General features: G+C 39.6%; 1 protein-coding gene across 1 annotated transcript in view; it reads right to left on the bottom strand.

Moving 5' to 3' along the window:
* Positions 1–2,537: 2,537 nt before the first annotated feature.
* Positions 2,538–13,350, bottom strand: part of LOC115081619 (receptor-type tyrosine-protein phosphatase eta-like) — a gene marked incomplete at both ends in the record, with an annotated part of 31,205 nt that continues 20,392 nt past the window's right edge. The window contains 3 exons of the mRNA XM_029586049.1: positions 2,538–2,794; positions 4,440–4,697; positions 12,871–13,128. Coding sequence (XP_029441909.1) covers positions 2,538–2,794; positions 4,440–4,697; positions 12,871–13,128 — 773 coding nt within the window. The remainder of the gene's footprint in view (positions 2,795–4,439; positions 4,698–12,870; positions 13,129–13,350) is intronic.

Raw genomic sequence — 13,350 nt, 5'->3', positions numbered from 1 at the left:
TTTTGCTGTGCACATTTCTCAATTCCACTCTAAATAAACTGCACTTAAGGAAAAGCTAGTGTCTGCCTTCTTTTTATTCTGGCTGTTCCCAAGCCACTACCACTGAAGATAGCACAATCTCACATACAATATAAAAGTAAGTAAAGCTGTAACTGATCAGATCAATAAACTCTTCAGGAGCATTACAACACCTTGGATAATAAACAACATCATAAGTAATGCATGCTTTGCTTTAGATACTGCCAGATTAATTATTGCAATTGTTTTCCATGTCTGATTATTGCAATCAACTTCTTAGTGTTATTTTATTCTACTTCACATTGATTTATATATTAAGATTTGCAATAATCGACTACTGAACAAACATACACAAACATAACATTTGTAGCAATTCCTTTTGTCTCATTAATCCTATAAGCTAATAACATATCCATCATTATTTTTAGCTGGCACCTAAGTGTTTTAACTCAATATAGATGTGTGAGAGAGGAGAATTAAATTAAGCATTCTGATGAGGTAACCCAAGTCCTCTGTGTCACAAGTAGAATGTAAAATATGATCCTTGTCTGACGATGTGAATACGGAAAATGGAAGAACCATTTCCACTTGATGTTCATTCTCAGTACTCACTTGTATATGTAGATCTGACTCCAATTTCCATGTGTGACGTTGTCTCCAGCAAATGCAGTGATTATGAATGTGTACTTCATCCCTGGAGTCAGGCCATCTACAGATACAGATTCTGAGCTCACATTAATTATCTTAGATGGTACTTCTAGGACTTGTATCTGATAGAAGCTATTGTTTCCCCAGGTCTACTCCAGTTTAGAAATACAGAGGTTGTGGATATGTTGAGAACGTTTAATTTCTGTATAATTTCAGGCCCTGTAATCAATAGAAATAAGAATAATTATTCTAGAAGCACAGTAAAGAGAAAAAATTACTTCTTGATGAAGGAAATTACAGCACAATAGCACATTTTTTAAAATTGATTCTCCCAGTCTTCCTATTTTTGCCCTTCTGAAAAGATCAACAATCGTCTGAGCCTGATATTTCAGATATAATACATTCAGAGGAACCCATGGGCCTGAGAAGAAAGCAGCAATGACCTTCAAATCACAAGATCTCTGTTTGCATGGATTATGCGGTGGTCACCACGCTTACCCTAGAGTTGTCAGGTCAGTTTGCTAAAATATCAAAACAACTAGAAAGTTGTGCTTAGGCCGTAGTTGATTACACCGCAGAAAAGGGCAATATGCCTTAGATATGTTGAAGATACTATTGATTACTGTCCCTGCTATTCACATGCAAATGCTTAAGTGCTGAAACCTGTGAACTATCAGACAAGAATTGGCTGCTTCTGGGAGATGTAAACAACAGCCAAGCATGAAGGGAAGAAATCAAGGCAGGACCAGAGTCTGAAAATGCAGGTGCTGACCTGTAAGCTAGATTTATTAACATAGAGGAGAACGGAGACCTCCTCTTGGCATCTGGTGGCTTGCTCACTGTTGCCAGTGTTAGATATTTCTCCAAGGGAGTGTACACTTATAACTTCCTCAGAATATCTGACAGGACGGGGCACAGCACTCCACCCAGTCCTCCTTAAGATTGAGACCAACAGGTAATCCCTGGGGAAAGGAGGAACCTTCACCAGAATTATAAGACCTCAGTGACTAAAAGTTGTAGGGGAAGGACTCGGGGAACAGAGAGAACCCTATTACATGACATAACATGCTACTTTTACGGATCGCGAGTGATAGTAAGTTAAATACTTCCTTTGTTTACATCTGGGACTTGCCTGAAGTCTAAGAGAGCTGCTTACATTGTTTGCTGTGTTTCCTACTGCTCTTTGTTTATTATGAGACATCTGAGCTCTCAGGTGACCTGCCTGTTGCCATTTGCTTTTTGCTGTGCACATTTCTACAATTCCACGCTAAATAAACTGCACTTAAGGAAAAGCTAGTGTCTGCCCTTCTTTTTATTCTGGCTGTTCCCAAGCCACTACACTGAAAAGATAGCACAATCTCACATACAATATAAAAGTAAGTAAAGCTGTAACTGATCAGATCATAAACTCTTCAGGAGCATTACAAACACCTTGGATAATAACAACATCATAAGTAATGCATGCTTTGCTTTAGATACTTGCCAGATTAATTATTGGCAATTGTTTTCCATGTCTGATTATTGTAATCAACTTCTTAGTGTTATTTTATTCTACTTCACATTGATTTATATATTAAGATTTGCAATAATCGACTACTGAACAAACATACACAAACATAAACATTGTAGCATTCCTTTGTCTCATTAATCCTATAAGCTAATAACATATCCATCATTATTTTAGCTGGCACCATAAGTGTTTTAACTCAATATAGGTGTGTGAAAGAGAGGAGAATTAAATTAAGCATTCTGATGAGGTAACCCAAGTCCTCTGTGTCACAAGTAGAATGTAAAATATGATCCTTGTCTGACGATGTGAATACGGAAAATGGAAGAACCATTTCCACGTGATGTTCAATTCTCGTACTCACTTGTATATGTAGACTCTGACTCCAATTTCCATGTGTGACGTTGTCTCCAGCAAATGCAGTGATTATGAATGTGTACTTCATCCCTGGAGTCAGGCCATCTACAGATACAGATTCTGAGCTCACATTAATTATCTTAGATGGTACTTCTAGGACTTGTATCTGATAGAAGCTATTGTTTCCCACAGGTCTACTCCAGTTTAGAAATACAGAGGTTGTGGATATGTTGAGAACGTTTAATTTCTGTATAATTTCAGGCCCTGTAATCAATAGAAATAAGAATAATTATTCTAGAAGCACAGTAAAGAGAAAAAATTACTTCTTGATGAAGGAAATTACAGCACAATAGCACATTTTTTAAAATTGATTCTCCCAGTCTTCCTATTTTGCCCTTCTGAAAAGATCAACAATCGTCTGAGCCTGATTATTTCAGATATAATACGTTCAGAGGAACCCATGGGCCTGAGAAGAAAGCAGCAATGACCTTCAAATCACAAGATCTCTGTTTGCATGGATTATGTGGTGGTCACCTCACTTACCCTAGAGTTGTCAGGTCTGTTGCTAAAAATCAAAGCAACTAGATAGTTGTTCTTAGGCCGTAGTTGATTACACCGCAGAAAGGGCAATATGCCTTAGATATGTTGAAGATACTATTGATTACTGTCCCTGCTATTCACAGATGCAAATGCTTAAGTGCTGAAACCTGTGAACTATCAGACAAGAATGGGTGCTTCTGGGAGATGTAAACAACAGCCAAGCATGAAGGGAAGAAATCAAGGCAGGACCAGAGTCTGAGAATGCAGATGCTGACCTGTGAGCTAGATTTATTAACATAGAGGAGAACGGAGACCTCCTCTTGCATCTGGTGGCTTGCTCACTGTTGCCAGTGTTAGATATTTCTCCAAGGGAGTGTACACTTAACTTCCTCAGAATATCTGACAGGATCGGGCACAGCACTCACCCAGTCCTCCTTAAGATTGAGACCAACAGGTAATCCTGGGTGAAAGGAGGAACCTTCACCAGAATATAAGACCTCAGTGACTAAAAGTGTAGGGAAGGACTCGGGGAACAGAGAGAACCCTATTACATGACATAACATGCTACGTTTACGGATCGCGAGTGATAGTAAGTTAAATACTTCCTTTGTTTACATCTGGGACTTGCCTGAAGTCTAAGAGAGCTGCTTACATTGTTTGTTGTGTTTCCTACTGCTCTTTGTTATTATGAGACATCTGAGCTCTCAGGTGACCTGCCTGTTGCATTTGCTTTTTGCTGTGCACATTTCTCAATTCCACTCTAAATAAACTGCACTTAAGGAAAAGCTAGTGTCTGCCTTCTTTTTATTCTGGCTGTTCCCAAGCCACTACCACTGAAGATAGCACAATCTCACATACAATATAAAAGTAAGTAAAACTGTAACTGATCAGATCAATAAACTCTTCAGGAGCATTACAACACCTTGGATAATAAACAACATCATAAGTAATGCATGCTTTGCTTTAGATACTGCCAGATTAATTATTGCACATTGTTTTCCATGTCTGATTATTGCAATCAACTTCTTAGTGTTATTTTATTCTACTACTTCACATTGATTTATATATTAAGATTTGCAATTAATCGACTACTGAACAAACTTACACAAACATAAACATTTGTAGCAATTCCCTTTGTCTCATTAATCCTATAAGCTAATAACATATCCATCATTATTTTTAGCTGGCACCTAAGTGTTTTAACTCAATATAGGTGTGTGAAAGAGAGGAGAATTAAATTAAGCATTCTGATGAGGTAACCCAAGTCCTCTGTGTCACAAGTAGAATGTAAAATATGATCCTTGTCTGACGATGTGAATACGGAAAATGGAAGAACCATTTCCACTTGATGTTCATTCTCAGTACTCACTTGTATATGTAGACGTCTGACTCCAATTTCCATGTGTGACGTTGTCTCCAGCAAATGCAGTGATTATGAATGTGTACTTCATCCCTGGAGTCAGGCCATCTACAGATACAGATTCTGAGCTCACATTAATTATCGTAGAGGGTACGTCTATGAGTTGTATCTGATAGAAGCTATTGTTTCCCACAGGTCTACTCCAGTTTAGAAATACAGAGGTTGTGGATATGTTGAGAACGTTTAATTTCTGTATAATTTCAGGCCCTGTAATCAATAGAAATAAGAATAATTATTCTAGAAGCACAGTAAAGAGAAAAAATTACTTCTTGATGAAGGAAATTACAGCACAATAGCACATTTTTTAAAATTGATTCTCCCAGTCTTCCTATTTTTGCCCATCTGAAAAGATCAACAATCGTCTGAGCCTGATTATTTCAGATAAAGTACATTCAGAGGAACCCATGGGCCTGAGAAGAAAGCAGCAATGACCTTCAAATCACAAGATCTCTGTTTGCATGGATTATGCGGTGGTCACCACGCTTACCCTAGAGTTGTCAGGTCAGTTTGCTAAAATATCAAAACAACTAGAAAGTTGTGCTTAGGCCGTAGTTGATTACAACGCAGAAAAGGGCAATATGCCTTAGATATGTTGAAGATACTATTGATTACTGTCCCTGCTATTCACAGATGCAAATGCTTAAGTGCTGAAACCTGTGAACTATCAGACAAGAATTGGGTGCTTCTGGGAGATGTAACCACAGCCAAGCATGAAGGGAAGAAATCAAGGCAGGACCAGAGTCTGAAAATGCAGGTGCTGACCTGTAAGCTAGATTTATTAACATAGAGGAGAACGGAGACCTCCTCTTGCATCTGGTGGCTTGCTCACTGTTGCCAGTGTTAGATATTTCTCCAAGGGAGTGTACACTTAACTTCCTCAGAATATCTGACAGGATCGGGCACAGCACTCACCCAGTCCTCCTTAAGATTGAGACCAGGGGAGCTGCAACAGAGAGGAGTGGGATACCATTGCCCTACCGGGAGAGACTCTTTTTTGACATCGTTACCCTTGGAACAGCTGCAGGTCTCGGCGGCTGCCCCGACCCGGAAGGAGGTCCCTCGGTCACGTGAGCAGTTCGTGTCTGCTGCTATAAAATCAAGCAGCAGACACTGGAAGTTGGGAGCTGCAACAGAGAGGAGTGGGATACCATTGCCCTACCGGGAGAGACTCTTTTTTGACATCGTTACCCTTGGAACAGCTGCAGGTCTCGGCGGCTGCCCCGACCCGGAAGGAGGTCCCTCGGTCACGTGAGCAGTTCGTGTCTGCTGCTATAAAATCAAGAGGCAGACGGCGCACCGCCGCCGTCGGCGCACGCTGCCTAAGCCGCGCGCTCCGTAAGGGGCGCGCGGCTTGGTCCGGCTTAGGTTGGCGAAGGCGAAGAAGGCGCCAGGAACCTTGCACTAGTGTAGTGGTTACCAGTTCTTACATCTTATTCCGATACCTGAGGATTAACAGAACTGTGAGTAGATCCCCAGCTCATTGATAAAGTTTATTTGAAACGATGCCTCACACGAAACGTAAGGGAAAGGTCAGGCAGGAGTCCTCAGTACCTGCCAGACCGAATCCCATACAAGCAATGATTACAGGTTTCTACTCACCGTCGGGAGTTATAACTCCGGAGAGGCCTATTATGGAGGTAGAAAAAGAGCAAAGTTCTTCTTCATTGGGCGAAGTGACTCTTAGTCCCGGGGCACCAACAGTACCGATTCCCCCTCGGTCTACTGGCTATGCCACTGAACCAGACTTTTCAGACATACGGAAGTCGATGTTACTGGAAAGTCCTATTGAGGAGGTACAGGGTATAAAGCCAGTGTGTGTGAGTGTGCTCGAAGGAGCAGCGGGTCCATCATTAGAGGGAGAATATATTGTCGGGGGAAATAAGAAACCCGACGGGAGAACAAAAATTGCTGGAGAACTTAATTCCTCTCCCGATAATGGGAACTTTGACAGACAAGGAACTATTGTTCAAAATGTTCTTTCCTCAACCCCTACTTATGTAGTGTCTCCTCCCAAACAGGTTTCCCTAGAAATGCTATGGCAAGCAATAACGGCTTTACAGACTAATATTACAAATTTAAATGTAAATATTAAGGAGATGCAAAATGTGATATTAAATATAAATCCATTGGTTACTAGTAACAGCTCAACATTAGTAAGAGTAGAAGAGGAATTAAATTCGGTAAAGAAAGTGCAGGCTAGTATCATCAAAGGTGAAACATCATAGCTAAAAAAGTGGAGTCTTTGGAAATGAAGTTCGATATTTAAACCTTAGGATAATTAATTTTCCTAAGTGTAAATTAATTTCAGTAAGAGAACAACTAAAAAATTATTTTTTGAATATCCTCTCATTATCATCTGAAGAGCTACCTTCTATAGCTAAAGTTTATTTTATTGCACAGAATAGCCAAAATGGAAACATACATCAAGATCAGCAGGAGTTAACTTTAAATGTCACAGAATTAATTGATGAAAACTACATAAACCCAGTGCTTTTCCCCTTAACAAATATTTTAGACGCTGCACAGCTCATAATATTCAAGAGTGACCATCATACTAGGCTTCCTCGTCGGGGCTTTCGCCTATTCAACTCGGCCTTATAAATAATCATAGGTCATGATGACGAAAATATTTTTTGAAAAATTTTTTATGCACTTAAAACTCGCCAAATTCGGGGGTATGTTGGACCCACAATGATATCGTACTTTTTATCAATCCCAAAGTAAACATTAACTTATCTTCAAGCGCTTCAATATGTGACTGTCAGTCTTCAGCCATTACAAAAATCGCAGTGCTGGTGACCCGACACGGGACCGTGTTTCGGACTGCTTACTCCATCTGTCAGTCCTTCTTCAAGGGTGGTAATTCTGCGTCAAAAAATTACGTTACAATCATATTGAAATAAGCTTAACTATACCATAAAAATTTGTAAGTGGACTATAGTATCCAACGCACAGCCGTGCACACTAACCAGTACTTACTAGGTTGTCGAACGTTTTCAAAATGGCGCTTCAGCGTTTTTTTGACATTTCCGGTATCCCCCGGAACCCCTGCTTAAATAACAATCTCGACGTCATGCAGCTCCTCCTACCTGTCAAAGGCCATCTGCTACACCTATAACATTAAATCAGCGTATACCATTCGATGGAGTTATTCAGATGCACAAGTTGCCGCTGCACTAGAGGGGTCCCTCCTCCTTGATGAGAATGCTCCTTGATGAGAATGCTGAAACTATTGAAACTTACACGTGGGAACAATTTTTAGAATTGAAAAAGCGGGTCATTCGATCCGAGTTACATTCTGCTACATTGTTGCAATACATTAAGACCGAACGGATCCCTAGGGGCCTACGAATCAATCTTGAACCCTCGATTTACCCAGACAATGAAGAGTTCGTGACGCGATGGATTGCCATTTTGAACAAATGTGCATTAGATCTCATGCTCCTCTTGATTGAATCTACTAATAAACTTGCTGATACTATTCGTCCTGAGTGTGAGATAATGCAATCATATTTACAACAACATTCCACATTGGAAGAGTATGATGCTAAATTACATGAATTAAACACCACTATCGAGAAATTCAGGATTGAATTAAAGAACAGCAAAATCAGCAAGTTAAAGAGACGAGAAAGATTACGTTTCTGGAGGTATTTATCCCTGGCAGAGACGTATACAAACCAATCCAGCAAGAAAGGTCGCTTTCGCTGGCTCTTCTGAAGATTCGTCTGGTTCGGAAGAGGAGGTCCCTTTAGTTGCCAGTACTACACAAAATTATAGGGGTAGAGGAACTTACCGATCATTTCGTCCGCAACAACGACGTTTTTTTCGGTATTCCCGACAACCTACAGCTCCAGATTTAGAACAGAGACCATTTACTCGATCTCAGAACAGGAATGTAACGTCGTAAATTTGTCTGGGATTCAGCTGACTCAAGATCAAGTAGCAGTTCTACAGAAAGGTCTAACCTTTATTCCCTATCATCGGTATGACGCATTTTATACAAGGATAGCATTGTACAGATTTTTTCGTAAACTTCAGCTTACATTGTTCTTTTCACTTAATCCTCCTAAAGCAGATTGTTCTATAGTTCATCCAAGATCCAACTGGTTACCAGCGGGCCCAATAGACTCTCACATCAAAACCTATATGGAATTGGTTCTGTCAGAGTTGGTTCAAATTGAATCAACTTATATTGGCCCTAGGTTCAATCTCACAAAAGGAGAATTTGCTGCAATGTTGTCGTTAAAGAAAGAACAATCTATTATTATTAAAAAAGCTGATAAAGGTGGCTCAGTAGTTGTTTTAAGTAAAACAGCTTATGTAGTGAAAGTGTTACAACATTTACAAGATCCTTCCAAGTATGAAGTGCTGAGCAGTGATCCCACTGTTGAATTACAGAAACATATACGACATTAGTTGACGAATTTCTAAAACTGGGCTGTCTCACCCCGAGGGAAGCGCGATATTTGGTTGTGGAACATCCTATGGCTCCTACGATTTATATGGTCCCCAAAATTCACAAAAACATGGTGGACCCTCCTGGACGCCCAATAGTTACTACTATTGGTTCTCTTCTGGAGCCCTTGTCTACATTCGTGGATGTAGTGTTACAGCCTTTCGTGTCACAATCTAAGTCCTTTTGTAAAGACACAAAACATATGCTGGTGAAACTTGATGAAATGGATAATGTACAAGATACATTATAGTTACATTGGACATCCAAGCATTGTATACCAGCATCCCCCAGCGGGCAGCGCTTGATATTATTGAGACAACTTTAAACAAACGAGTACGGCCACATCGTATCCCCACTATATTCTTGATGCAGTTGACAGAGTTAGCCCTGTGCCAGAATTTTTTTATTTTCAACAAACGTGGTATAAACAGATACATGGAACCGCGATGGGGGCCACCATGGCCCCCAGTTTGGCAAATCTCTATGTAACACGGTTCGAAGAGTCGTGTCTATATGATGCTGTAGAATTTTCACATGTTTCATATTGGACTAGATACATTGACGACGTGTTCTTCCTGTGGCACGGTAATCAGGATTCACTCATGCAATTTTTTAATTGGATTAACACCTTGGACAGTAATCTACAGTTTACCATGGAGTGCCATCAGGAGCAGATTGATTTCTTAGATATTCACATCTCTAAGAGTGCCAATAAGTTGGCTACTACGATTTTCGTAAATCTTGTGAACGGAATACCTTGTTGCATTTTTCCAGCTTTCATCCCCATCATTTGCGGAAAAATTTGCCTATAGGACAATTTTGAGATTAAAGCGTATTTGCAGCACTGGGGAGCAATTTCAGCTACATGCAGAACAACTAGCTATAAGACTGTTACAACGGGGATATCCAATTCGGTACATCAAGACCGCTTGGAAAAGAGCTACAAACGCACAACGTTGTTGGTTATTGTTGGATAAGCCTATTGAATCTTCCTCCCCTTTGGTCTGCACAATTCCGTTTTCTGATAGAGCCATTCTCATTGCAAGTTTAATTAAACAACATTGGTCTGTCTTACAACTGCATAATGATCTGTTTCAGAACAACCCTATCATCGCCTATAGTAGAGGACGAAACATTGGTGATACAGTGACACATTCGTTTTTACAAGAACCAGTAGAAGATACTTTACCACATGGTACGTGGCCATGCACAGGATGTTCAATGTGCACTCAAGCTATCACCGGTGAAACCTGGACAGAGGCAAGAGGATTTTTGCATACTGCACATCATTATTCTGACTGTCGGTCCACTCACGTTGTTTACCTCATTGTTTGCCCGTGTGGACTTGTTATGTTGGAAGAACCAAAAGGATGATACGGACACGATTGATTGAACATCGCAGCTGTATCACTACAGAAAAATTAACAGCTCCGGTAGTGATGCACTGCAAGGAGTTTCAACATTCGTTTGACATGCTACGATGGAGAATCTTAGAAAAAATTCAGCTTCATCCCCGAGGGGGAAATATTAACAAAGTTCTCAATATCAAAGAACAGCAGTGGATATTTAGGTTAAATACCGTTAGCCCAGCAGGGCTGAACGCCTCCATCGAATGGTATACGCTGATTTAATGTTATAGGTGTAGCAGATGGCCTTTGACAGGTAGGAGGAGCTGCATGACGTCGAGATTGTTATTTAAGCAGGGGTTCCGGGGGATACCGGAAATGTCAAAAAAACGCTGAAGCGCCATTTTGAAAACGTTCGACAACCTAGTAAGTACTGGTTAGTGTGCACGGCTGTGCGTTGGATACTATAGTCCACTTACAATTTTTATGGTATAGTTAAGCTTATTCAATATGATTGTAACGTAATTTTTTGACGCAGAATTACCACCCTTGAAGAAGGACTGACAGATGGAGTAAGCAGTCCGAAACACGGTCCCGTGTCGGGTCACCAGCACTGCGATTTTTGTAATGGCTGAAGACTGACAGTCACATATTGAAGCGCTTGAAGATAAGTTAATGTTTACTTTGGGATTGATAAAAGTACGATATCATTGTGGGTCCAACATACCCCCGAATTTGGCGAGTTTTAAGTGCATAAAAAAATTTTTTCAAAAAATATTTCGTCATCATGACCTATGATTATTTATAAGGCCGAGTTGAATAGGCGAAAGCCCCGACGAGGAAGCCTAGTATGATGGTCACTCTTGAATATTATGAGCTGTGCAGCGTCTAAAATATTTGTTAAGGGGAAAAGCACTGGGTTTATGTAGTTTTCATCTGGTAGAGTCCCAATACTTTTCGTGCACAATCTAAGTCCTACTCTTTTCATGTGGACAGAATTAATTGAGACATCTCTTAGTGCCCAAGTGGAGAATAGGGGTACCCTCGTGGTAAAATTTTCTCGGTCCGAGGACAGAGATAAAATTCTTAAGGTCTATATGTCTAATAGGACCTCGCTCTACTTGGGCCAGAGAATCTGGATTTATCCAGACATAGCAAGGGACACCCAAGTCAGGCGGAAAAAATTTATTACCTTAGCAAACATAGCTAAAACTTATGGGATACGAACTGTAATAAGATTTCCCTGTAAATGTCTGATGTGGGTGAGGGGGAAAAAATATATATACTATGAACCTTCTGATTTGGAAAAATTCTTAGAAGGCCAAAGGGCCCGAGGTGATGAGGAAAGTAATGTTAGCCAGCAATAACTGTTTGGTTTGGTAAATTGGCCTGACCAGTTTCTGTTATTATATGATTGTATTAATTTTTCCTTAGAATTATGCTCATTAGCAGCTCCCCTATATTGTTTGGTAAATGGGAAGGGGAGATTTGTTTTATGTAATGCTAATTTGAACTGTTGGGAAGTAATCAGAATTATGTTAATCCCCTTTCCTTGAAAATAATTTCATTGTATGGAATTATAATAGATGTTTTGATTTTTGTTTTGTGAATTAAAATTAGAAATAAAGAATTAAAAAAAAAAAAAAAAAAGATTGAGACCAACAGGTAATCCTGGGTGAAAGGAGGAACCTTCACCAGAATATAAGACCTCAGTGACTAAAAGTGTAGGGAAGGACTCGGGGAACAGAGAGAACCCTATTACATGACATAACATGCTACGTTTACGGATCGCGAGTGATAGTAAGTTAAATACTTCCTTTGTTTACATCTGGGACTTGCCTGAAGTCTAAGAGAGCTGCTTACATTGTTTGTTGTGTTTCCTACTGCTCTTTGTTATTATGAGACATCTGAGCTCTCAGGTGACCTGCCTGTTGCATTTGCTTTTTGCTGTGCACATTTCTCAATTCCACTCTAAATAAAATGCACTTAAGGAAAAGCTAGTGTCTGCCTTCTTTTTATTCTGGCTGTTCCCAAGCCACTACCACTGAAGATAGCACAATCTCACATACAATATAAAAGTAAGTAAAGCTGTAACTGATCAGATCAATAAACTCTTCAGGAGCATTACAACACCTTGGATAATAAACAACATCATAAGTAATGCATGCTTTGCTTTAGATACTGCCAGATTAATTATTGCAATTGTTTTCCATGTCTGATTATTGCAATCAACTTCTTAGTGTTATTTTATTCTACTTCACATTGATTTATATATTAAGATTTGCAATAATCGACTACTGAACAAACATACACAAACATAAACATTTGTAGCAATTCCTTTTGTCTCATTAATCCTATAAGCTAATAACATATCCATCATTATTTTTAGCTGGCACCTAAGTGTTTTAACTCAATATAGGTGTGTGAAAGAGAGGAGAATTAAATTAAGCATTCTGATGAGGTAACCCAAGTCCTCTGTGTCACAAGTAGAATGTAAAATATGATCCTTGTCTGACGATGTGAATACGGAAAATGGAAGAACCATTTCCACTTGATGTTCATTCTCAGTACTCACTTGTATATGTAGACGTCTGACTCCAATTTCCATGTGTGACGTTGTCTCCAGCAAATGCAGTGATTATGAATGTGTACTTCATCCCTGGAGTCAGGCCATCTACAGATACAGATTCTGAGCTCACACTAATTATCTTAGATGGTACTTCTAGGACTTGTATCTGATAGAAGCTATTGTTTCCCACAGGTCTACTCCAGTTTAGAAATACAGAGGTTGTGGATATGTTGAGAACGTTTAATTTCTGTATAATTTCAGGCCCTGTAATCAATAGAAATAAGAATAATTATTCTAGAAGCACAGTAAAGAGAAAAAATTACTTCTTGATGAAGGAAATTACAGCACAATAGCACATTTTTTAAAATTGATTCTCCCAGTCTTCCTATTTTTGCCCTTCTGAAAAGATCAACAATCGTCTGAGCCTGATTATTTCAGATATAATACATTCAGAGGAACCCATGGGCCGGAGAAGAAAGCAGCAAT

The sequence above is a fragment of the Rhinatrema bivittatum genome, unplaced genomic scaffold, assembly GCF_901001135.1.
Source record: "Rhinatrema bivittatum unplaced genomic scaffold, aRhiBiv1.1, whole genome shotgun sequence".
Classification (NCBI taxonomy): Eukaryota; Metazoa; Chordata; class Amphibia; order Gymnophiona; family Rhinatrematidae; genus Rhinatrema; species Rhinatrema bivittatum.
This window is presented reverse-complemented; position numbering and strand designations above follow the sequence as displayed.